Genomic DNA, 24,733 nt, shown 5'->3' on the forward strand with positions numbered 1-24,733 from the left:
TTGTGTTTATAACAGTCGTTGGCTGAGTGTGGCAGTTCAAAATGTGTTAATATAATAATTTTTCCACCCACAACACAAAGTGGATACTTATTACTGTTAAACTTCACAGTCCAGTTTTCCATGGCATGGGCTTCTTATTGTGTAACAAGCTAATATTATCAATAAAATATATGCTATATTGCATAGTTGGGTGAAAAGATTGATTGATTTATTTATTTTATTTTGATAAATCAGATTCCAGACCAAACAAAGTAATAAAACCATCCGGTTTAGTGATCGTTTGTGAAGAATTCAAATAAGTTTTTCATCAGGAATTGTTGGGTCTCTGTAAATTAAAGAGTACGGTCTAGAGCTGCTCTATGTGAAGAGATAACTTTTGTTATGATTTGGTGCTATATAAATAAAATTGAATTGAATCATAGAAACAGCTACAACAACATAAAGTAAGCTAGTTAACAGCAAACATAACTTTGCAACTTTGTTCCCAGCTTTGAGAAATGTATAGTGCTGTGTGAACCGATCAGGACTCTCTAATTGTATTTACTGTAGCCAGCAATAGCAACAGGAAGTTAAGAGTCAAAACAGGAAATGGAACAAACTGAAAAAGTAGGGGCCGCATTACGTTAATGGCAGATATTTTGACTTAGTAGAAAAGTACAGGTGTCACTAATAACATTAACAATGGCTCTGCTCTATTCAAGTGTCCCCGTAAACCATGACAGTGTGACACTGAGCCAGCATGTGCAATACCAGGACCCTCAATCATTCATTTTATTATTTACTCCTGTGGTTTTCCTGCTGTGACATGTCAAAAGGCTGTACGTTCAACAAAGTTTAATTTCCACAAATTCACTCATCTTACTTTCTTTCTTTCATGTATTCATTGTTTTGTTGTTTAGTTAATTAAATAACATTTAATTAGATATTTTGTGTGTTTTTGGCTGAGGTTGATATATTAATAAACAATGGCAAAGGGGAGGAAACAAGAAAAAAAAGATTAAAAAATATTGAATAAATAAACAGTTTTATTTGTCAGGCTTAGAAAAATTGCATTTTTCCTTTTTCTATCCTTGTTAATTCATGAATACACACGTACAACCTGAATGCATTTTTTTTTTGCTTTCAGCAGCAACACCTGGATCTGTGAATCATGGTGAGAAAGCACATTTGATATCTTCAACCTTAAATGTTACGTGTTTGAAAAACATTTTGATGATTTAACTTCTGTAAATTCCTGTTAAATTTCTTGACACAGACAGCTTTGAGTGATGATTCCATGTGTTCACTGTGTTTTAAATGATGCTGGACATTTTATGTGTTGTGTGGTTTATTTTGCAGGAGACTTTCAGGTAATAATGATCATCTGTGGAGCTGTGCTGCTGCTGCTGCTGCTGCTTGTGATAATTGTGATCTTCATCTACAAACGTAAGGGAGTTCATTACCAGACTGCAGAACATGAAACACACACATGCATACTGTACACACAAAACCACATTCATGTACTCCTCTATCCTGTGAAGATGTGATGTCTAAAAAAAACAAAGCAGACAAACTGTAAGACGTCAGAAGTTAGTAGACATGACTTTTATCATGTCTGTAAGTTGAAATTTTGTTGACCTATTATCTTTGCTCATTTTGGGGGATGCACACTTAAATCCTATTCAGTGAAACCAAACTACATAGATAATTAGAGATAGATTCTAAGCTACATAGATAAGCAACTGTATAGATAACAACTTGACGAAAAGTGCTGAAATTAATCCACTTCCATCCTTCTGCTCATTTCCTTTTTTCTTGTCTTTCTTTTCTTGCTTTCTCTCTTTTTCTGTCAGGATTTTCATGTTCAAAACCCACAAGGAATGGAGCAGCAGCACAGCACATCAGAGAGGTTAGTATAAATGTGTCTATGTGTGGTAGTACTTTATAGGTGGTATTCATATTGTCAGTAAAACAAGAGCAGTACATGAATGATGCCAGACTTTTAAGTATTTTGGTTGTAAATATAAGAGAGAGCTCCCGGGACTCTTGTTTCATAGAGATGAACTGTCCGTCGACCACAACGATGCAGTGTTATGTTTTCACTGTGGTGCAATGACAGCACTCTTTAGCTACGTGTGGCAGATTTGTTATGAATATTCCACTTACAGTGTTTGGATTCAGTTAGTGTATTACCACCTCTGACAGCCAACAAACCAACAAATCTCTTACCTGTTATCTGGAGAGCCTCTGACATGAGACTGAAGCACACATTTTAACTGAATTTCGTTACAGTCTCCTCATCAAACTTTTTGTCACTTCAGTGGAAGCTTGAGTGACATTTAATTTGTATGTCTCATGTACATCATCATTTATTCACTACGTCTGTTTACATGGCACTTTGTCGCATTTTGCTTTTATCGATAAATCAACATTTTAAAGACATATCCTGCACATTTCCAAGTCTATATTTTTATTCTGTGGCTCTATTGGAATATCTTTACATGATTTCCAGTTAAAAACTCCTTATCTATCTTATACTGGCCCTTTATGCAGCCCCTCAGTTCAGCCTCTGTCTGAAACAGGTTGTTTTAGCTCCTGTCTCTCTCAAGCCTCCTGATGAGCCCTCAAGCTGCCCCTCAGCAGACTACAGAGGCTACATAAACAAACAGTAGAAGTAGGATTTTGCTTCTTTTTCCCCATTCTTTACTCAAAATATCAATGTCTCAAATACAACCATTCATGTTGGAGCCTGAATCTGATCCATGAACAACCTTAACAACAAAGACTACAGAACAGATGGCTTTTTGAGGAAATTACGTCAATTTGATGGGGAAGTAGAGGTAACTCTGCAAAAGAGGTGTTCAGCCTGCTCTGAACACTTTGACCATGTTTAACATAGACAGCCAGCATATAAATACAGTATATGAATGGCGAAAATAATTTTCTGTTTCCATTCAGAGGAAAATATAATTAAATACGGTGGATGGAAACACACCAAGTGTTTAGTCTTCCATTATCAATATATATGACTAAATAAGACATATAGCTGTAAAGTATAACAGACTTTTTTTGTCAGTGAATAAATTCTACTTAGGGAGCACAGTGAGCCGTCCATCACACTGATGCTGTGTCCAACTACCAACCTGTTTGTAATTTCCTTCTATCTACAATGTAAAGTACACTTTGTATGGATAGTTCTTATTATTTGTTTGAATATCAACTACTCACTCAATTTTTTGTTCTTCCCTGGAAGGATAACGTCTATGAGGAGGTACAGGAGCGCCTCCAGGAGACAGGCTCAGGAAATGCAGTGGAGATGATTTATGCCACTGCCAACTTTCCCACAAACCCCCCTGCCTCGATGCATTACTCCACCATCATCTTTCAAAGCAGCACTGACAAAGCTAATGGTGAGGTGCTGATCCCCAGACCCAGCTCCTCTGCCTGTGAATATTCGACTGTGATGAACAGTCAAGGTCCAAACTCTACTGTCTATAAACCATCAAAGACTTCAGAGGATCCTCTCTTACTGACAGTCAACAAGACACAACAGCAATGAGGATGACCCAGGCAGGAATTTGTTAAATTTACAAAATATATGATCAAGATTCATTTTTGATGGGTTGTGGTTGTTAACAATGAAGCCCAGCTCAGACTGTAGGAATTAACACCCCAAGATATTCAGTTTCTGGGCCCAGTCAACTTAAAAACAGGATTCACTGCCGCATTGTTTGAGTCGCCAAAGTTTGGTGACAGGACTGATTTGTAGAGACTAGATGAGTCCTTATGCTCAACTGTGAGACAGTTTGAATCAACAATAGAGTCCTTTCAAGACTGTTATTGTTGTATATTGTTGTATATATTGTTGTATATAGTGGCCGATAAGTAACAAGGAACTGCAGTACAGAAGTGTCAAATATAATATATATGTCTGAGGTAATTCAGTTTGTCCACAAAAGAGCACTGACAACTAGAGCTGCAACGATTAGTTGATTAATCAATTCGTTGATTGGAAGAAAATTAATCTGCAACTTTTTGATAATCGATTAATCATTTTAGTCATTATTCAATCAAAAGTGCCAAATCTTTGGTTCCAGCTCCTATATTGTGACAATTCACTGTTTTTCTTTGTCATATATGACAGTAAATTGAATATTTAACATTTTAGACAAAAATTGAAGGCAAATTGAAGACATCACTGTGGGCTCTGAGAAATTGTGAATGCCATTTTCTCACATTTTTTTTTTACTTTCCATTGACTAAGTTATTAATCGATTACTACAGAAAATAATCTGCAGATTAATTGATAATGAAAATAGTTGTTTGTTGCAGCCCACTGACAACTGTAAAATGTTCCACTTATTACAAAGCTTGTTAACAATAACTTACTCTTTATGATGTTTTTATGTTATGTGTTTATGTTTAAGAACAAATATTATATGATAAATCATTTTCACAGCTCTAAAATATTAGTATTAGCTTCAGAACTCCAGTTTTGTTTTGGCATCCTTTGTATTCCTGCTGCACTGGTGCCATTTTTGGCTAATTTTTTCCAGCTCCATCGATTAGTAATAAAATTCAAGAGCCTGTCCTAGCTCAGCTACAGTAGCCTGAAGTGTAGATTTGAGTTTGTGTTGAATAATAAATCAAAAGGTTGAAGGAGTAGCTGCTACCACTGACTCAACAATTACTTGTTTGTAGTTTATGTATGTAGTTTAGTTGATTGATAAATTTTGCTCCAAATACCAAACAAAAATGTGTTAAAGCCAAATGAATCTGTTCTTCTCATTACCACTTCATTTAACGACTATGTGAAAGAAGTTCTTCATATTGATGAATCCACAAAGACTTATTATCCAGCTCTGCTGCTTTATGGAACTTTTCAGCCTCTTTTAGCTTGCTGTGTGTCTGCTGCTGTGCAGGTTTTTGTGCTGTTAAGATAACACCTTTATAAAGTCACAGGTATGAGTGTAAGACATTGTTCACTATTCACTATATGTGTTTGTAGTGTTGTTCAAATGTCTAGTAAGAATTATTAGAACCTATATTGTGGACTGAAAATAAGCCAAAAAGTGGTGTATAATCACTAACTAACAGCTATCTACAACCATGCACTGCAAAAACAGAGAATGAATGAATTAGTGTCTGAAATAGTTTTTTGACATCTGACACTAAATAATCTTTTACATAGAATCATTCAATAGTGAAATATTTCAGTCACAGTCCATGTCCCTGCAGTTTGTCTGACTTGTGTGATATTAAAAAGCACATTGCTGGTTGTTGTGACTCTTTATTTCTAAACCACTGAAAAAACAATCCCACATTGCTGTTGAAGAGAAATGTTTATTTATCACATGTTGTTTGTGGTAGTAATTTTAAATAAGTCAGACTATGGCAGGCATTATATTATTCTGTTTGTCACTTTAAATTACTGTTACTGTTAATTTCTGTTTAATTACACATCAATGGTAAACTGAGTAATGTCATTAGAAAAAGCTGCTGGGTTATTAGAACAATATTATTAATTATAAGAACTAATAGACTACTAATACACTAATAGAATAATAGAAATATGTTAATTAAAATAAAAGTTCTTCTGAAAAGTAATAATTTTCAGTTTGACAAGAACTGGTTTTCTTACAATCAATATTACAATCTGCTATCTAGTGAAAACCTTGCTCTTTTCAAAACCAAAGCAAAAGTCTCATCCTGTCAGATCAATGCATCATTTTAATATTACTTAAAACATTTTGAGACATGTTGCTTATAGCTCATGTTTCCTCCTTTCCTGTAAGAGGTGTTTGTTGTGTTTCTCTTTGCCTTGGCAAGTAAACTAGCACATTTTAAAAGATGATTTAAAGCTGTTGCTGTGACATTTAATCAGACCAATCTTTCATATAAGCAGCAGGTCTGCCACAAACTGCACTGAGACAGTCAACTGATGCTTCCACGTAAAGATGTATTCTGCACATTACACGTCTATATTTTTTAATGTTGGGCTCTACTGGAATATCTTTGCATGAATCACAGTTCAGTTCATTAAGAAAAAGAAAAAAAATCAGTTATACTAATCATCCGCTTATAGTGATCAATTTAACCTGGACGGATGTGATCACTATAAGCAGTTTCCACTGTATAATTATATCCTCTGGAAGTGTGAGTCACCTTCAACTCTTCTAAAACCCCCTGGGGAGGCTTTTGTCGTACAGACCATATCCTGTCATTTCCTGATGATTAAAATGCCGTCCAGAATGATGACTTAAATTACAAGGAGCACAGTGAATATTTCATTTCCTATCCCCCCTCCCATAATGTTAATTATTACTGTAGTAGAGGGATATTAGGGCTTGTGCAAAGGTGGGGGCCAGTGGAAGAGCAACAAACTAATAAGTAGGCTCACATGGAGCAGGTGTTTCAGACAAGCTGAGACTGTCTGGTGTTTTGTTTGTGGCTTTCACTTCCTGACTGTTTTACGCTCTGTGTACTTGTGGCTCTGTCTACCACAACGTCACACTGTAAAAAATGGCTGTGTAATCCACAGTAATTTACTGTGTTTCTGCACAGTTAATTACTGTGAATATTTTTACAATATAGTACTGTGTATTAGGCCTAAAAACACAGTAATCATAATGATACTGTAGAATCACAGTGGTGAACACACTACTGTAGAAAATCACAGTAACCATTATGTTGCTGTAAAAAATCACAGTAACTATTATGTTGCTGTAAAAAATCACAGTAACTATTATAGTACTGTACAAAATCACAGTAATATTGATACTACTGCAGACACCATTATGCTTCTCTATTTAAGGTAGCAGCTTTCCCTTTCATAAAGTAAATCAGTAATTTGAAGATTATTTTGTAATACCTTCAAATAAAACTCCTCAAATTCATGGTGCAGATTAAATAATTTAAACATTAGTTTAATTTTTTTTTTTTTTTCATATGAATTCAAACAGGACCTGTCCATGGTTCTGCGCATTTGACTCCTCCCCATTACACATTGTTGCAGAGTGCAGGATTTAATAAGCAAATACTCAATGCCACTTACAGAACTGTTGCGCTGCGGGGTGCACGGGGCTCTCCCAATGGCTGGATGGTGAAGCTGCGGGGTGCATGGGGCTCTCCCTATGGCTGGATGGTGAAGCTGCGGGGTGCACGGGGCTCTCCCCCTGACTGGATGGTGAAGCTGCGGGGCGCACGGGGCTCTCCCCCTGACTGGTCCTGGTGCTGAAGCTGAATTTTTAACATTCCCTTAACATTTTTATTATAGCTTGTGTTTTTATTTATGAAATAGCCTATCTTGTATTTATGACACTTGTGTGGCAGTAGCTATATTTTTCTCTGTATGTTGGCTATAGCCGTTTTTGTGCCTAAAGACAAATTCCCCGTAGGTTCGGCTATATGAAAGCCTTATAACATTATATTATTCTGAAAAGAAACTCAGCATAACATATAGGCTAACTAACTTCACACAATAAGGCTGTTTAATAACTGTTCATCTTGCCAAAATGGTCGATAACTGTATAGTAGCTAAACACTATCAGCTATGCAGGAACCCACCTGTTAACATACTGCATCCTTCTTCACGTCTGACAGGATTTCCCGTTCCAAATTTTCGTAAGTTTGGCAGAAAATTCCGCAGATTTTTCTTTGTTGTGCCGTTTTTGGGCACCGCTTTGATATTTTCGTTTCATTTTCTAAGTGTCTCTGACAGCGGTGCTGTCACTGAGCTGTATTGATTTGAATTTCCCGCCTAATGTATTAATTGGACCAAAAATCCCTGACGTATCAAACAAAGAAAACTATGGACCAGTAAAGTTTTTATTTTATTTTAAATATTTGTTTTATTTTTATGTTCAAAATACAGACAATATCATGACCTGAACCCTACGTTGCGGTAGCCGGCAGGCTGTCAGTGAAGTCGTGAGCTGATTGGTTGAGCCAAAGAAAAACATCACGTGATCTCAAATTTGAACAGTGTCACTGAGTCAATCTGGGCGCCAAACGAATTTACTTCACTGCAGCCGTTTGGGATTTAACAGCTGTTTGGATTACTACATTATCTTTTTTTACTTTAAAGGATTTTCTTTTTAAGAGTGCTCATATTCTTGTCTGTTTTTGCTCGGTGTAAAGTTGTCAGACGGTATCATAGATGGACTTTCTGACATCCTACAGCTTGCTAACTTCACCAGCTAACATTTAACTGCAGAGTCCTCTGAACATTCAGAAAGAGCACTAGAAGATACTAGAGACCACAAAGAGGTCTGTTCAACAGATATTTTTTGCAGTGTGGACAGTGCACTTCTTGCAGTGTGGTGAGAAGTAACGTTAAAGTTAGCATTAGTCTGGAGCAGCAGCAGCAACAGGAGGAGGCACTGACATCAGCAGCTGATCAGTAAGTGTCTTCAACATTAAAACACTCGGTCCTGACTACCACCAGACATTACACCGAGCTAGTTTTTTTCCAGTTAAATTATTCACATCGATTTCTGGCTGCTCAGAAGTGTGTTGTGCTAACATTATTATGTCAGCTAGTGGTCTGTTAGCTAACAGAAATCCATAGTTAACCTGACTGCATTGTGTTAAACTGAAACAGCTTCATATTACAAATCTAACTTGTCAACATGCCTTAACGTTACAGATGTTAGCTTTATAAATTCTGCTTCATAGGACTCGTGAGAGCACTGTGAAGTCTATTTAGCCTGGGACAACCCCTGGCTAACTGTGAAAACATCACCCTGTTTTTCATCTCTGTAACTTAATAGTTAATTATTCTAGCGTTAGGTCTTATAGAGAAGGCAAAATGGTCTGATAGTCTACCATCTACGACCAAACTGTGTGAAATTACTGTGTTTCAAGATGTATATGCATTTATGTATGTTTGTGTGTGTGTGTGTGTGTGTGTGTACGTTTTATATATATATACATATATATAGAGAGAGAGAGAGAGAGAGAGAGAGAGATGCAATGTATAGGACGATTAATTAAAAAGTAATCACTCCCAGTAAAAATAATGTTTTCCAAAGTCATGGACGGCTCTTAATCCTTATGCCTTTCTTCATCTTATTTCTACTCCTCACAGCTGACGAGCACTCCTGCTGATGCCAGAGTCCAGTCTCTCTCATCATTCCAGGTCTCACTGTGCAAGGTAAGATTTAAAATCCACGGACAAAGCCAAGTTAGTCAGCTCTTGTGGAAGTTGTGCTTGTTATACTATGTGCCTGTTTTTAGATATTTTATATTTATATTTTATATTTATTGTGGCTTAACCACAAGCACCTCAGCAGTCATGTGCTTAGATCTGTTCTCATGTACTAACTAACAAACAATATTGTCTCTGTTGTGTAAGTTTCTTAGTTTTCACAGAGAAAACAGTACTTTAAGGTAATAGAATTGTTGTTAATTCAGTGTTTGATTATTATCCATCAGGAGAACCTGAACCTGAGATCCTGTGTACAACCAAATGGATGCTGCTGATGGTGACTTCATCACCACTTTGGCTGCCATCTTCACATCTTGCTATAGGTTCACAGTTGAATATCAGGAGGAAACAATGACATCGCTGGAGTTCAAAAGGTATTGCTCATCAACATTTTTACATCACATCCTATTTCTTTTAGATTCATTTTACTTTCATTTTCTCGGACTCTTTACAAGTAGGCTATGCATCCACAAACACAATTTTAAAGACTCTATGGACACCTGAGTACCTAGTGACATCTCCCAAAGTTGAATATCCATGTTTAGATTACTTAAGAGTGTTTTGTTTCAAGGAAATAACAGTGTCTAGTGTCAGTGTCTATATTATATACATATTTACTTCATTCTAATTTACTATATTCTTATTTACTTTGTTAAGTTAAGCTGTGTTAAGTAAGCCCATGCAGTCCGGATATTTCCTGCTGTTGCTACTTCACATTAAAAGCTTCTCACTGGTGTACCACTGTGTGGCTTTTATTATGAAGCATGTACAGGAAATGTAAAACAGACTGCAGTATTGGTCAGTAGACATTGGTCTATGCAAAATGTTTTGTGCTGTGCTAAAGAGGAAACAGCTGAAGTGAGCTGGTAGACGAAGAGCTGTAGGCAACACGCTCTTTTACTACAGTTTATGTCATTAAGGGTAAACAACTTATTTTGTTAGGCTGTCCTGTCGGAGGGAAAACCAATTGTTCGGTGCATCACAGATATAATTGCAGCAGTTCACTATTCAGTGAGGGTATTTCTGCCATATGGAAGCGGGCCATTATATTTCTGTAAACATTGTGCATAATCCTTGTGCACAGTGAAAATAAGTAATAAGTAAAATGTAGTAGTAGCTGTTCAACAGTTGATAAATAATTGTCATTTAAAGAGTTGGATCTGTACTCATTTATTGAAATTTAAATGTGGTTTGAAAGTTATAGCATTATATGAACTGTAATCTAATTTACTGCAAAATGCCTGGTGCTGTAATCCATTACACAGTAACATAAAATTACTGTATTTTATTTTACAGTTACATACAGCTACTGTAAAAGTAGATACAGTACCATTAAATTACTGTTTCATTTTACAATTGCTACTGTAAATAAAAACACAGTACACTTACTGTAATTTATTTTATAGTAAGTTTACTATGTTTATATTTACAGTAAATAACTGGCAGCAATTGACAAGTAACTTACTGTAAAATGAATTACAATAAGTTGTCAATTGCTGCCAGTTAATTACTGTAAAAATTACAGTACGTTTTTTACAGTGCAGTCTTGATACTCTCACTAGATTCAGCACATAGTGAATTTAATATATATAACCACCTACTGTATGTATATAGCGTAACTTATCACTTTTTTACCTATAAAATATTTATTTCTGCACTCTGTATTGTATGTTTGTATACATTTGTATTGTATGTATTGTATGTTGTCCATGTGTTGTTTCTACATGTATGTATATATTTTTTCCCTTTCTTGTCTGTACATAATAGTGATATGTTTAATTATCTTTGTTCAGCTTGTTGTCCTTGTGTATCTTTCTGAAGATTGTTGTGTGTAAGTACATTAAGAGCACCTAGAAACTGGAGTCAAATTCCTTGTATGTGTAAACAGACTTGGCCTATAAAGCTGATTCTGATATTAGGAGTCTACTGATGCTGCTATATGAGTAATCTGCAACATTGTCATGATTGTCTCACTGACTCTCTATAATCAATTGACATACTACTATATCAAGCATAACAAATTCAAGTTTTACTTTTGTTATACTTAAGTGTATGTTTCCCCCTGATATATCCCAAATTACTTGTTCTCTGGCTGCTAAAGCTGCTGCTGTCCTGAGATAAATACGCCCCACTGATTATGGAAAACGACTAAATCTGTTACCACAGTTACGCAGACAACACACAAATTTTCATAACCACATCACCAGGGGACTCTGGTCCAATACAAGTGCTGAGTGAGTGCATTGCATTGATTGACTCAGATCTGAATTTAAACAGCCACATTAAGACAATTACAAAGTCAGCCTACTATCACCTGAACAATATATCAAGAATTAAAGGACTTATGTCTCAGCAGGATTTGGAAAAACTTGTCCATGAATTTATCTTCAGTAGACTCGACTGTAACAGTGTCTTCAAAGGTCTCCCTAAAAAATCGATCAGACAGCTGCAGCTGATTCAGATGCTGCTGCTCGAGTCCTCACTAAGACTAAGAAAGTGGATCATATCACTCCAGTTACGCTGGCTTCCTGTCTGTCAAAGAATTGATTTTAAAATACTGCTGTTGGTTTATAAAGCACTGAATGGTTTAGGGCCAAAATACGTTTCTGATCTGCTGCTACGTTATGAACCATCTAGACCTCTCAGGTCGTCTGGGAGCAGGTCTGCTTTCTGTCCCCAGAGTCAAAACTAAACATGGAGAAGCAGCGTTCAGTTTTGATGCTCCACATATCTGGAACAAACTCCCAAAAAACTGCAGGTCTGCTGCAACTCTCAGTTCTTTTAAATCACAGCTGGAGACTTTTCTGTTTGCTGCTACCTTTTATTAAGCCAAAATTGAGGGTTAATATTTTGCACTGCACTATAACTTTTATTCTCTTGTTTTATCTGTCTTATTCTATTTTAGCTTCTTTTTTAATTCCAATTTAACACTTTTTAATTGTATTTAAATGTCTTTTTACATTGCCTTGTGTTGCTTTTATGCTCTATGTAAAGCACTTTGAATTTCTTTGTTGTTGAAATGTGTTATACAAATAAACTTGCCTTGCATGAAATCATCAGGCCTTCCTCTGCTTTAAGGATAAGGCTGTCAATTTTTTATATTTTTCTTATCGTCAACAAATCTAATGTGTAGAGCCATAGTATACACACACACAAGGACTGTGTATATATAAGATACATCAGGCTTTGGACACACACATAATCCTTGTAAGTAGGATGAGTTCATTGTTGGTTTGGCTCCCCACATGAGATTTGTTGACAATAAGAAAAAGACAAAATTGGCAGCCATATCCTTTATCAATCATAAAGTTTGCAGTTTTCCTATTACATCATTAATTGTCTCCTCATATTAAATTCACTATCTGCTAAAATTGACTTTTTTTGTTTTTACATTGGTACCATCTGGTGGTGGCAAGAGGACTGACATTGTGGTGGATGGCAGTGAACACCGTTCCTTTTCTATGTCTCTGATAAGGTTGTCATGTAATGACTGAGGTCAGGACGGGGATGGGAATATTTTACTCTTTTTTTTTCTTGTTACCATTTACCTTTTATTTGTGTACTTTTTTTTATCATTCTTGGGTTTGGAAGAAATTATGTGTATGCATGAACTGTATTGCATTTGAGCTGCACTGCACCAAATCCCAATTAACTTGTTGAAATGGCAATTAAGTATTGAATTGAACTGAAATTCCACTCACAAGCAGCTTCTCATTTGTCAGCAGAAAAACTTGTGGTATCAAAATAAACTATAAGATAATAATAGTGCAATAATTACATAAAAATTTTACTCATAATGACTTGAAAATAAGCAGCTTCATCGTCCTTTAAATTGCTCATTTAGCAACAGTTTCCAATGTTGCAATAACAACCGTAAAAGACAGAAAGAAAGAAAAGGATTGTGAAAGGGGGCGGCTCTGTTTGTAAGTAACCTATTGACACAAGAAACACCAGTGTGCAGAAACTAGAGACAACTACTGGAGGTAAATAATGTGACAGAAATCCAAACAAAATGAAGATTTCTTTTACTAATCCTCCTTGAAGAAAGGTTAAAAGGTTACTGTTACCTGATTACTGATGTATGAATATGTGTGTGGTCATTTATATTTAAGCCACAGTTACATTTAAACATGCAAAATGCCTCAGTGTTACATCATGAGATGCGTATTATATAAATTACAGTATCTACATTTATGTGGGTCTTGCCATAAACAAGTCAGGTCGAGTCCAAATATGGTTTAGAGACACTGCAGACACCAGTTTACTAAATGGACTCTGTGTGGTGGTGTCCATCAAGTGCACCATCAAGGTTTTATTTGTTTGTTTGTTTACTTTACTAAAAACTACATCATACAATCAGTATTGACAGTGTTGATTGTAACGATAGCGAATGTGCTACTATACACGTTACATTCTCCTACAGATGGAATCAAATCTATCAGGAGATACAGGAAAACACCTGAAAGCCAGACTCAAGACCTGCGCTGCACTTGATTCACATCGCTGGTATCTTTAAGACACGGACCTCTACCTGCTGCACTGCTCCATCCTCAACTTTCACATTAACTCTTACTGAGCAATCTGTGACATACATATCCCCAAAACCAGCTACTCAGCTGGTTTCTTTGCAGAATTCTTTGCCTTTACCTTGTGTCTTTTTTGTAAATCATCACATATAACAAAATGTATATCATTATTATTGTTTGGTTGTGGTTTTTTGGATAGTTGCAACTAAATCTATAACATTAATTTCACTTTGATTTGGCCAGAACCTAAAGTGATTTCCACTTATCCTTCATTATGGGACAGAGTCAGACCTAAATGCACTTCTTGAGTATAATGTTTAAATCTGCTGCATCAAGTTCAAAGTTTAAGAGCTCTGGATGTGGGAGGCATGGAGAGTGCAGTGAGTGGTAAAATAAGTATATTAACTAATTAGCTTTTTAATTAACAAATTTACATGACCAGCAATTTTCTGCCAGCTTTCCTTTCTCGCCTTATTTGCAGCAACAGTGTTGCTTTTTGCTGTGATGATGTATTTATATTCTTCATAGCTCTCCGTTATAATGACCTGGTCCTTCTGACTGAAGTAGGCGGCACACAATCGGTTCATTTTGTGTGGAAAAAGAGTCAAATGACACACCAAACACCCCTTTTTATGGGGACGCGCACAGAGCCTGAAGCAGAAAGCCTGAGTTAACAAAGAAAGTTCATATCCACCATCATCATACCACTTATCTCTGATCGTGAGTTTAGGGTTTGTCGAGCCAGCTCACATAAAGAAAGCCTGGGTATGTTGAAATTGCTTTGTAGTACGCCCCTCAGGACTTCAGTGCTGCTGTTGACACAATCAACCATCAACCACACACAGTAAAGGCATTAGGCAACATCAGCATCAGGCTTGTATTCTAAAATAGGAAATCAAAGTAAAAATGGGCTTAGTTTAACATCTCTTGCAGCTTTCAAAGTAATATAAATAGGTGTGAATATCACATTTATGGCTTCTGTCATCTCGTTCCATCTTAAGGTACGGAGTGAAATTAGCAAATATGTATACAAAGTGTGCAATTTTCTATCATTACTTTTCTCTTGGCCATTCTCTTGTCTTGTTGATGATGTTGTATTGCGGGTGGTGGAACAAACAGCTCATGCTTCCTGTCGAAACCACAGCTGTTTTACCACATTGAATCAACTGGTATTTTGTCAGTCGAACCTCTGCCTTTTTTTTTTAACCACGTCCTTCCTTATACACAGACTAACGCAGGTTAACAACATGACAGGCTGTCAACTTTTACAGATTCTTGTTTTGTGTTGATGGAAACAGAGGGATGATGGAATTGGAGCACAGTGGGACATAGAGCGACTGTATTTCCCGCTCCCTGTCATGCAGTGAGTGGAGCAGGTGGACCCAAACGCAGGAGGCGGCAGGCAGGCAGGATCAGATGCAGAATATTTAATGATAAACATACAAGACTGAGACACAGGAACAGGGAACACTGACCATAACCGCAGATGACTCGACAAAAATTGATCTGAGAACAGTGAAAATAAGACAGAGGTGTAACACGAGTCAATCAACAAAGGTGGGAAAACACAGGGTGTAAAGGTAACAAAACACAAGGAGAAAACATTTCAAAATAAAACACGAACTAAAGTAATCAGGCAAGGAACAGGTGACACAACAAAAGGGCAGACTGGGAGCTGATAGACTGGGGAAGACACTAGGAGCAGGGCAGAGTAATACAGGGCAGGGGAGATGCACATGAACACAGGAGGAGTGAAGGAACACACAAGGGAAACAGAGAAAACCAAATCCAGGCAACATGAGTGCAACACAGAAACCCAAAAGAACAAAAACACAAAGAGTCCAAAAAACAAACAGAAAGTCCAGACAGGATGTGACACTCCCAGCTCTAAAGCTCTCAGCACCTGTATTGTATGCAGCAAAGGTGGCTGAACAACTGATTAAAAAACTCAAGTCGTAAGGCCATGACACACTAAACCTCACGTCGCCTGTGTCTGGGCCAAAAAGTTGCACTTGAACACACTACAAAGACAACAGCTGATGGCCAACTAGCACGTACGTTCTGCACCTGCGTGAAAGGAAATAACTCTCCATACCAGCAGATGACAGTAGTCTGTATTCATCATTCAAAAAGGGAAACCGGAAGACCTAGGAATGCAGATAAACAAAGCAGCGTTTGCCCAGCATTTTCACACCACTCTCGCTCACCACAGATGGTTTCGTATAGCTACTTCTAATCGAGAAAATGTCTGATAAGTTGCAAATGGCACTGGCATTGTCAGCCTTGGTCTTTTGCTTGTGGAAGAAGAAAGTCAAGTCAAGTCAAATTTATTTATATAGCACATTTCATATGGCAGGCATAAACTCAATGTACTTAAAAACAAGTAAAGATCATACATGACAAAAATATATAACATTACTTATATAAAACAAATAAGATAAAACATAAAATTAGAAGATGTTACATATATAAAAACATATAAACATGTAAGACAGCATAAAAAATTAGAAGGTGAGAGGGTATTACAATAAGAGAGTAGGGTAAGAAGGTATTATCATTGTTAAAAGAAATAACAATAATAATACTGTTTCTAAAAAGGTTTTACCCATTAACCTAACTAAAAGCTTGTGAAAAAAGATATGTTTTTAGTCTGCTTTTAAAGGAAGACACTGTTGTAACAGACCTGAGTTCATGTAGAGAATTCCAAAGAGTAGGACCATAATGGCTGAAGGCACCATGAGCTGATTTAGTATTTATTCTAGGTATGGTGAGGAGACCTTTATTTGATTATCTCAAGGGTCTGTCTGGCGTGTATTCAGAGAGCATGTCAACAACATAGGAGGGAGCTAGGCCGTTGATAGCTTTAAAAACAATAAGAAGTATTTTAAAATCAATTCTTTGCTTTACTGGGAGTCAGTGAAGAGAAATTAAAACAGGAGTGATGTGTTCACATCTTCTGGTTTTGGTTAATACTCTGGCTGCAGCATTCTGAATAAGCTGAAGTTTATTAAGAGTTTTAAGAAAGAAAGAGGCAGAGACGAAAAATAAGGAGAAACCGCACTAAATGGATGAAATCATGGATACTACAGCGGCAGGCTCAAGGGGCTTCCCTGAACCTGTCTAGAGCTGGAGTTAAATGAAACCTCCAATTTTAAAAAGTTTGCTTGGCTCGTTCCTGTCCAGTTCCACGTGTTGAAGGAACTTATCAGTCCAATCATCCAGAGGCAAAACACTAACTACTGGGACTGTATCTCCATTAGAGAACAACTGATGATGACACTGCGCTTCTTGGCAACAGGTAGGCAAGGTTTCGCTATATTTAACATTACAGCACTTTTTGTTTGTATATTATGCTTTTTTAAGGGTTAAGTCTAATTTAATGTGATGAAGAAGTGCAATAATCAGTAACTGTATATAACGTATATACTGTACATAAATATGTTATTTGCCACAGCTATAAGGTGCTGGAAAAGCTTGAAAATGCACCTTGAACTGCCTGTAAAGTGCTTGATTTGACCTTTGAAAAGGTGTTGGAACCATGTAGTATAGATAACTGAGTTATGTACTCGTTAATATTTACAGGGGAAAGCTTCAGCAGTCTTTCTTACCAGTTACAAGTGGGAATATCAACAATTCAGCAATTTGTTCCTGAATCCTGTACAGAAATCTACCAGGTTTTCAAAGAGAAATACTTGAAGGTATGTGTGATATATGATTTCTTTTTTAGATACTTTGAGGTTTATAGTGCTGTCTGTCGGCATTTGGACAGCAACACATGGCCACATGACTACAAGTTATCAAGGGTCTGACATATGAAATTAGCCATCATGAGTTATGCCTAACCTGTTTCCTGTAATGGATAATGTAGTGTCATCTGAATTACATGGAATTTACATGGTGTGGTCTACACACGACATACAGCAACATGACATATAATTAGTGGGTGTTCCTGTGTCCACCACATAGTGGAAACAGGAAGTGGTATTTAACATCCGATATTCATGACAATGCATATGCATGTGAGGTAACGTTGACTTAATGTATTGCTGCATTAATGACCCACTTGCGTAGCACAGCCTGGTGGCAACAAGAAGCAAGCTTTATGTTACAAACTTCCTTTGATTTACATGAAATTTAAAGTGTGTGATCTAAATTTGATGTGCAGCAACAAAACATACATTTAATGTGTGTTTTCTAGCATCACATCTTGGAAACAGGATGTGATAGTTATCTCCTACATGCGATCAGGAAAATATATATGCGTGTCAGTTGTCCTCTGGTAAAGGTATTGCTGCATCATGTTGCTCCACAATAACAGCACTTTGACTGTGGCACAGCCCGACGTGCATGAGGGTGCGAGGGCTCCATCATCGCTGCTTGCAGCTTTTATTTGCCTTTTATTATTTTCTGCGTCTCTCCTCCTCATACTGTAAGTTACGTTCTATCTGACACATCATGTTTGCATCAGAGGTTTCCTATGAATCTGGTGTATTTTCTTTCTCTGTCTTTCTGACCATGTATTTGGTGTTTACTGTCGACATCAAGTAGCGATGAACAATGAGGAAGGAGTTGAGGTTGAGACAGAAAAAAAGGGGAAGGACAGACAGGTTTGTGATGTTTTTAGGTAATATATCAGAAATCCATGAAACTCAACACTTGAGACAAAACATCTGTAGTGACGAGGAAATAACCAACTATAGTTAACACTCGAGGACGAAGGATCTAAGCATCGAAGACAAACATGATGAAGAGCTTTCTTCTCCTCATCCTCTCACTAACGGCAGGTAAAAAGTTTACTAATACCTGATTACAGATATTACAGACTGATGAATGTTATGTTTATATCCTGTTTATGCCATGTATGTGCATATGAACCCATTTTTATTTCATGTCAACCAGGACTGTTTGAAAATGAAAGAAATATTTGATGTGAATAATTCCATTCAAGATTTATGATGAATTATAAATATCACAAATATCACAATATGCATTTTTGACAGTGTCCATTATATGGTTTTTGAAATATTTAAAACAGTTTATTACAACTGATGAGTGAAATCTGTAAAGTTTTTAGTGAAACTGACAGCAACGTTAAGCTTTTAACAGCTTCATAATTAATAAACGACACAGGCGAAAACTGACAAAGAAAAACAAACATTTATGGTTCTCAAATTATATTTTATCCACTTTTACTCAGGTCAAACTATGCCACTGACCTTTTTGATTTTATAGAGGTCAAGGGTGAACAGCTAGAATGTAAACAGTTTGCTAAATGATCATAAACAATAATTAACAAAAGCAACTATTCAATGAGAAACATCCAAACTTTGATGGACATGTTTGAATGGGCATAACTATTTACAAGAAAGCGTTAAAACTAATTGTGATGGCTCATTTTGCTTGTTAGGTCCAGGGCTATTGATTGACATATTGATATTTGATTGATGTGTGTGCAGAGTTTGTTTTCACATTCATCTGCTGAATGAGGAAAGTTTTTCTGAGCTCACCTTAAAACTCAGTTTAATGTGTTTACGTAAGAGCATGATTTGTGATTTCACAACTAGTTTGTAACTTCCACAAGTGTGATGTGGAAACTTGAAGCCTCCAGTGCACAAATACTGAGAATGAACTTTACAGTGAAGGAGGAGACATCTTGTGTCCAGCAGTTGACTTTTGAAATGAACAATATTTACATTTTCAGAGATTCTGGATTTTTAATGAGAGAAAGGAAAAGATGTAATTTTAAGGATTTTTAAAAAGTAATTTAATATTTTGTGAAAAAAAGTATTTTTATGTCTTAAAACATGTCTGGAGGGGATTTTTTAAACAGTGGATCGCTGGGACTGGTAGGGTTAAAAAGACATCTGTTTTACTCTCAGTATTAATCATTTATAACACAGTAGTTAAAGAAAGATAATGAGTGTATAAAACTCCTCTGGTGAACAGGCACTAACACATACATTTTCTGAGAATTTAAAAAAATGTAAATAAAAATTCCTTACATTTGTCAAGGATAAAATACAAAGTCAAACTTTATTTTTCTTATCTTGAATCATGAAGCCACTGGGATTTGAAAACCTGACTTTGGCGACTCCTGGTGGCAGAACCAAAAAATACACCGTGGTAGGCTGCAGAGTTGCTGTTACACTGTAAAATTAAAAATACAACAAAAAATGTATTTAAATTAATACTAAGATTTTATGAGTAGAGGCCTTTCAGAATCTCTACAGAAATGACCACAAAAACACTATATGTGTGAATAATATTACACATTCAATAAGATTAATTGAACAACTCTGTGATCTATTGATTAATCCAGAAAGTCTGTTTACCAGCATGATGAGACAGTGGATGTTTTGTTGACACGGTTCTTATTCAGACTGTTCTGGGATTGTTTCAGTGTCTGACATGATGGGAACTTTTCTCTTTGTCTGATCAACAGGCTGTGAGGTCTCATCTGAAGTGAAGGGATGTGAAGGAGGATGGGTTGAACTCACCTGCAAATACCCAAGAGCAGATCAGGACTATCATAAGATAGAGGTTATTAATCCCAGAGGAGCAAGCATACAAACTACTACAAAGGATGTGTGGGATGGGGATGACAGATTTTCCCTGTACCATGATACAAGAAATAAAAATCTCAGGATGGCCATTAAACAACTTGAACATGATGTTTCTGGGAAGTACCAGTGTAAATTTCACCAAGACAAGTCGTCTGAGGAACCTGATGAACTGGAACTGAAAGTTGGTAAGAGATGCTGCATCTCTATCAAAGAAGTTTAACAAAACATCACTAAGAAAACATGAAGAAAACTAACAAAAATGTAACAACACAACACACAGGCATCAGGCATTGAAAGACATTTCAGAAATGTATCTGTATTTTGGTTGCACATTATAATTACAGTATATCTATCCCATTGGGGTGGAAATCTTTGGGAATCTCACAATTTGATTCTGATCCTTTGTGTCACGATTCAATTCAGAATTGATTATTGATTCAAAGCCAATTCTTGATTCAATGAATAGAAAGAGAGGGGATATTTTTAGTTCTTCTGCTGCTTCCTTCAACACACTGTGTGCCATTCACTGGTGTCCTGTGTCCACTGAACTTTAATATGAAACATAACTGACATTTCAACTATCTTGGTGATGAAGGTCACGTCTGAAAAACAGAAAAAAGTAGAGAAAAGTGTGTGAAAGTTTGCAGCTTTTTGATTTAGAAAGGTGAACTGCATTAATTCGGAAGCATCTTAGTCTTCTTCAGTATAATAATAATGAAATGAAAGTGTCATTTACTTACTAACATCACTGGTTTAATGTCTTTTGTAAAAACACAAGTTGGTCTGTGTGTTTTGGAGTAAGGAGGGGAAAAAACGAAACGCTCCGCTGTGTTGTTAATGTTCTATCTTCAGTTTGCACAGCAGCCGACTTTCTTCACTTCTCCAGTTGGTTGAAGTTTTGTAAAGTGCTGCAGTGTGGTCAGTTTCATGGTGCGGTTGGGTGCTTTGCTAATGTTAGTCTCTGGGTGATAGGGTACAAAGTATAAGTAAATAGTTCATCTTTGTCCTGAAGACTGTATTAAGTTAATACGTTTAAAAAGCTTGCCTTTTTTGAAGATGAAAACAAAGTAACTCTAGTATGTACATGTTGTCTCTCTGCCTTCGTAATTGAGTTCTGCTTCTTTTGTTCGTTCCGCATAACTTCATTAACTAACATTATTACAAAAGTCAATTTTTGGCATTTGTGAATCGATTCAGAATAATAGAAGATAAGAACTGGGATTCTTATGTGAATCTATTTTTTTCACCCACATCTACCATCCCACACAAGCACACAAACCACAGTTTGGTGATAACAGATTGAATAAAACTGATGTATTGTTTATGCTAAGTTGGAGGTTTTCTCAAATCCCAGAGTGTGCTGACATTTCTTTCCAGGCTTCTGAAATAAAATTTCACATTCAGTGAGGTCTGCTTCTCTTTCAACTTTCTACTGTACAGAGCTAATCAAGTTAGCAAAAAAAATCAATTTGCTATGAAGCAAACATTACAGGACAGGAGAGGCAGATATAATGAATAGATAAATGCACATGATGCACCCTTTACTGTATATGAGCGTGATGACACATTTCCAACATGTGTCAGCAAAGTATCACAATGTTCAGTTTTGCAAGTTTTACTTTTCTTTTTTCTTTGCAGTGAAAGATGGCTGCCAGACACCATTTAATCAAGCTGCATACAGAACAGCTAAAACCACCATCACATGTGATTACCCTAATGAATACAACTCCAGTGTCAAGTTTATCTGCAAAGACAACAATGAAATCTGTGAGGAGATTTTATCAACACAATCTTCTGAAAAGTCAAACGGGACATTCACTCTCACAGACACCAACAGCTTCAACATGTCCATCAGTAATGTGAGCTCACAGCATGCTGGTGTCTACTGGTGTGGAGTCAAATCAAATGAAGGAAATTACAAAACTTCACTCAGAAAAATACAACTGGAGATTAAAAGTGAGTAATACAGATTCAGCTCTCCTCTACTGGTTAGAGGCTTTTTTCTGACTTTCATTTTCTGTTTATTAGTGAAACACGACTCAACACAACAGGTGATTTAACAAACATTAACACAAATTTATACACATTCAAATGTTGTATTGGCAGTTTGACATTTGATGTTGAGTAAAAAAAACAACTATCATAAAACAATATTTAAATATGAGTCCATATAACATGACATGAAGTTAAAGTGAAATAAAGTGAGATGCCAAAAAGGAGTTTGAATTAGTATTTGTCTTTGTCTTTCTATTTACAGGTATTACAAGCTTCAAAAGATCCCCAACTAGTGGACAAAATTTCACATACTGGTGTGAGTACCCACAAGGTGCTCCCATTAAGAAATTCATGTGTAAGGGAGAAGATCCGTCTATATGTCAACCTCTATGGAACACCTCAAAGTTTTCAGTGGAGGATGACACAAAGACGAGAAATATCACCATAACTGTGAGAAACGTAACAACAGACGACGCCGGGACTTACTGGTGTGGAGCAGAAAACACTGACAATAAACGCAGTAACCCATTCTTCAACAGACTGGAGATGACTGTAGGTGAGTGTTCAAATAATTTCATTGTTTTGATGTCGTGGTTCAGATTGTAGGAGGCTAATAGATGGATGGTGATGTTCACCTGTGGCAGATTCAATTCCCTGTAACAGCTGAGATGTCCATCCCTGTTCAGTGTGACAGAGCGTTGCCACCAGGAACTCTCCCATGTGACCAAGAACCTTTTTGAGAAACCAGACACCGAATTTAGATTCTGTAGGATAGTTCCAGGTGATAAGAAGTTCCTGCTTCTGCTACTTTCTGACATTTCAGGTTTAGGATACAGCAGCTTTTCGTAAATTCATCACTAAGTTTGTGTGGAAAGTCCCTCATTAGTTCTTAGCAATTACTGGTTATCAGGTTGCACCATTAAAATTCAGAACAATATCATGGTACAGGGAACACACCTTAAGGTACGCGCTTTAAACTGAGATTTAAGGGGAGCTCCTGGTGGCAGAACCAAAAGTACACCATGGCAGGCTGCAGAGTTGCTCTGTTACACTGCAACATTTAAAATACAACAAAAAATGAATTATATATATTTATACTAAGATTTTATGAGTAGAGGCCTTTCAGAATCTCTACAGAAATTACCACAAAACACTATGTGTGAATAATATTACACATTCAATAAAATTAATTGAACAACTCTGTGATCTATTGATTAATCCAGAAAGTCTGTTTACCAGCATGACGAGACAGTGGATGTTTTGTTGATACGGTTCTTATTCAGACTGTTCTGGGATTGTTTCAGTGTCTGACATGATGGGAACTTTTCTCTTTGTCTGATCAACAGGCTGTGAGGCCTCGTCTGAAGTGAAGGGATGTGAAGGAGGATGGGTTGAACTCACCTGCAAATACCCAAGAGAAGATCAGGAATATCAAAAGATAGAGGTTATTAATCCCAGAGGAAAAAACATACAAATCACTGAAAATGATGTGTGGGAAGAGAACGGTGGATTTTCCCTGTACCATGACACAAGAAATAAAAATCTCAGGATGGCCATTAAACAACTTAAAAGTGATGACTTTGGGAAGTACAATTGTAAATTTTACCCAAGACCTCACTCATCTCCTGAAACCCAGAAACTGGAACTGAAAGTTGGTAAGAGATGCTGCATCTGTATCAAAGACAGAGTGAAGTTTAACAAAACATCACTAAGAAAACATGAAGAAAACTAACAAAAATGTAACAACACAACACACAGGCATCAGGCGTTGAAAGACATTTCAGAAATGTATCTGTATTTTGGTTGCACATTATAATTACAGTATATCCCATTGGGGTGGAAATCTTTGGGAATCTCACAATTTGATTCTGATTCTTTGTGTCAATTCAGAATTGATTATTGATTCCAACCAATTCTTGATTCAATAAATAATAAGAGAGGGAATGTTTTTGGTTCTTCTGCTGCTTCCGTCAACACACTGTGTGTCATTCACTGGTGTCCTGTGTCCACTGAACTTTAATATGAAACATAACTGACATTTAAACTAAAAGGTCTTGATGAAGGTCACATCTGACAAACAGAAAAAAGTAGAGAAAAGTGTGTGAAAGTTTGCAGCTTTTTGATTTAGAAAAGTGAACTGCATTAATTTGGAAGTATCTTAGTCTTCTTCAGTATAAGATTAATGAAATTAAAGTGTCATTTATTCATTTTAAGAATTGGGATTCTTATGTGAATCTATTTTTTTCACCCACATCTACCATCCCACACAAGCACACAAACCAGTTTGGGGATAACAGAATGAATAAAACTGATGTATTGTTCATGCTAATTTGGAGGTTTTCTCAAATCCCAGAGTGTGCTGACATTTCTTTCCAGGCTTCTGAAATAAAATTTCATATTCAGTGAGGTCTGCTTCTCTTTCAACTTTCTACTGTACAGAGCTAATCAAGTTAGCAAAAAAA

The 24,733-nt window shown here is 36.5% G+C and overlaps 1 protein-coding gene across 5 annotated transcripts in view; it reads left to right on the forward strand.

Moving 5' to 3' along the window:
• Positions 1 to 8,218: 8,218 nt before the first annotated feature.
• The window catches only part of LOC137180942 (polymeric immunoglobulin receptor-like), a 29,137-nt gene continuing 12,622 nt past the window's right edge, over positions 8,219 to 24,733 (forward strand). For 2 of the 5 annotated variants that reach the window (XM_067586252.1, XM_067586253.1), the window contains exons 1-3: positions 21,920 to 22,232; positions 22,534 to 22,827; positions 23,618 to 23,926. In XM_067586252.1, the coding sequence (XP_067442353.1) occupies positions 22,121 to 22,232; positions 22,534 to 22,827; positions 23,618 to 23,926 (715 nt within the window). In that variant the 5' untranslated portion in view covers positions 21,920 to 22,120. Of the gene's footprint in view, positions 8,381 to 9,067; positions 9,134 to 9,414; positions 9,562 to 16,896; positions 17,012 to 17,295; positions 17,412 to 18,261; positions 19,012 to 20,155; positions 20,419 to 21,919; positions 22,233 to 22,533; positions 22,828 to 23,617; positions 23,927 to 24,733 lie in introns of those variants that run through there. The other 3 variants (XR_010928089.1, XR_010928091.1, XR_010928090.1) reach the window with 3 other exon arrangements.

This window comes from Thunnus thynnus, chromosome 4 (assembly GCF_963924715.1).
Source record: "Thunnus thynnus chromosome 4, fThuThy2.1, whole genome shotgun sequence".
Taxonomy (NCBI): Eukaryota; Metazoa; Chordata; class Actinopteri; order Scombriformes; family Scombridae; genus Thunnus; species Thunnus thynnus.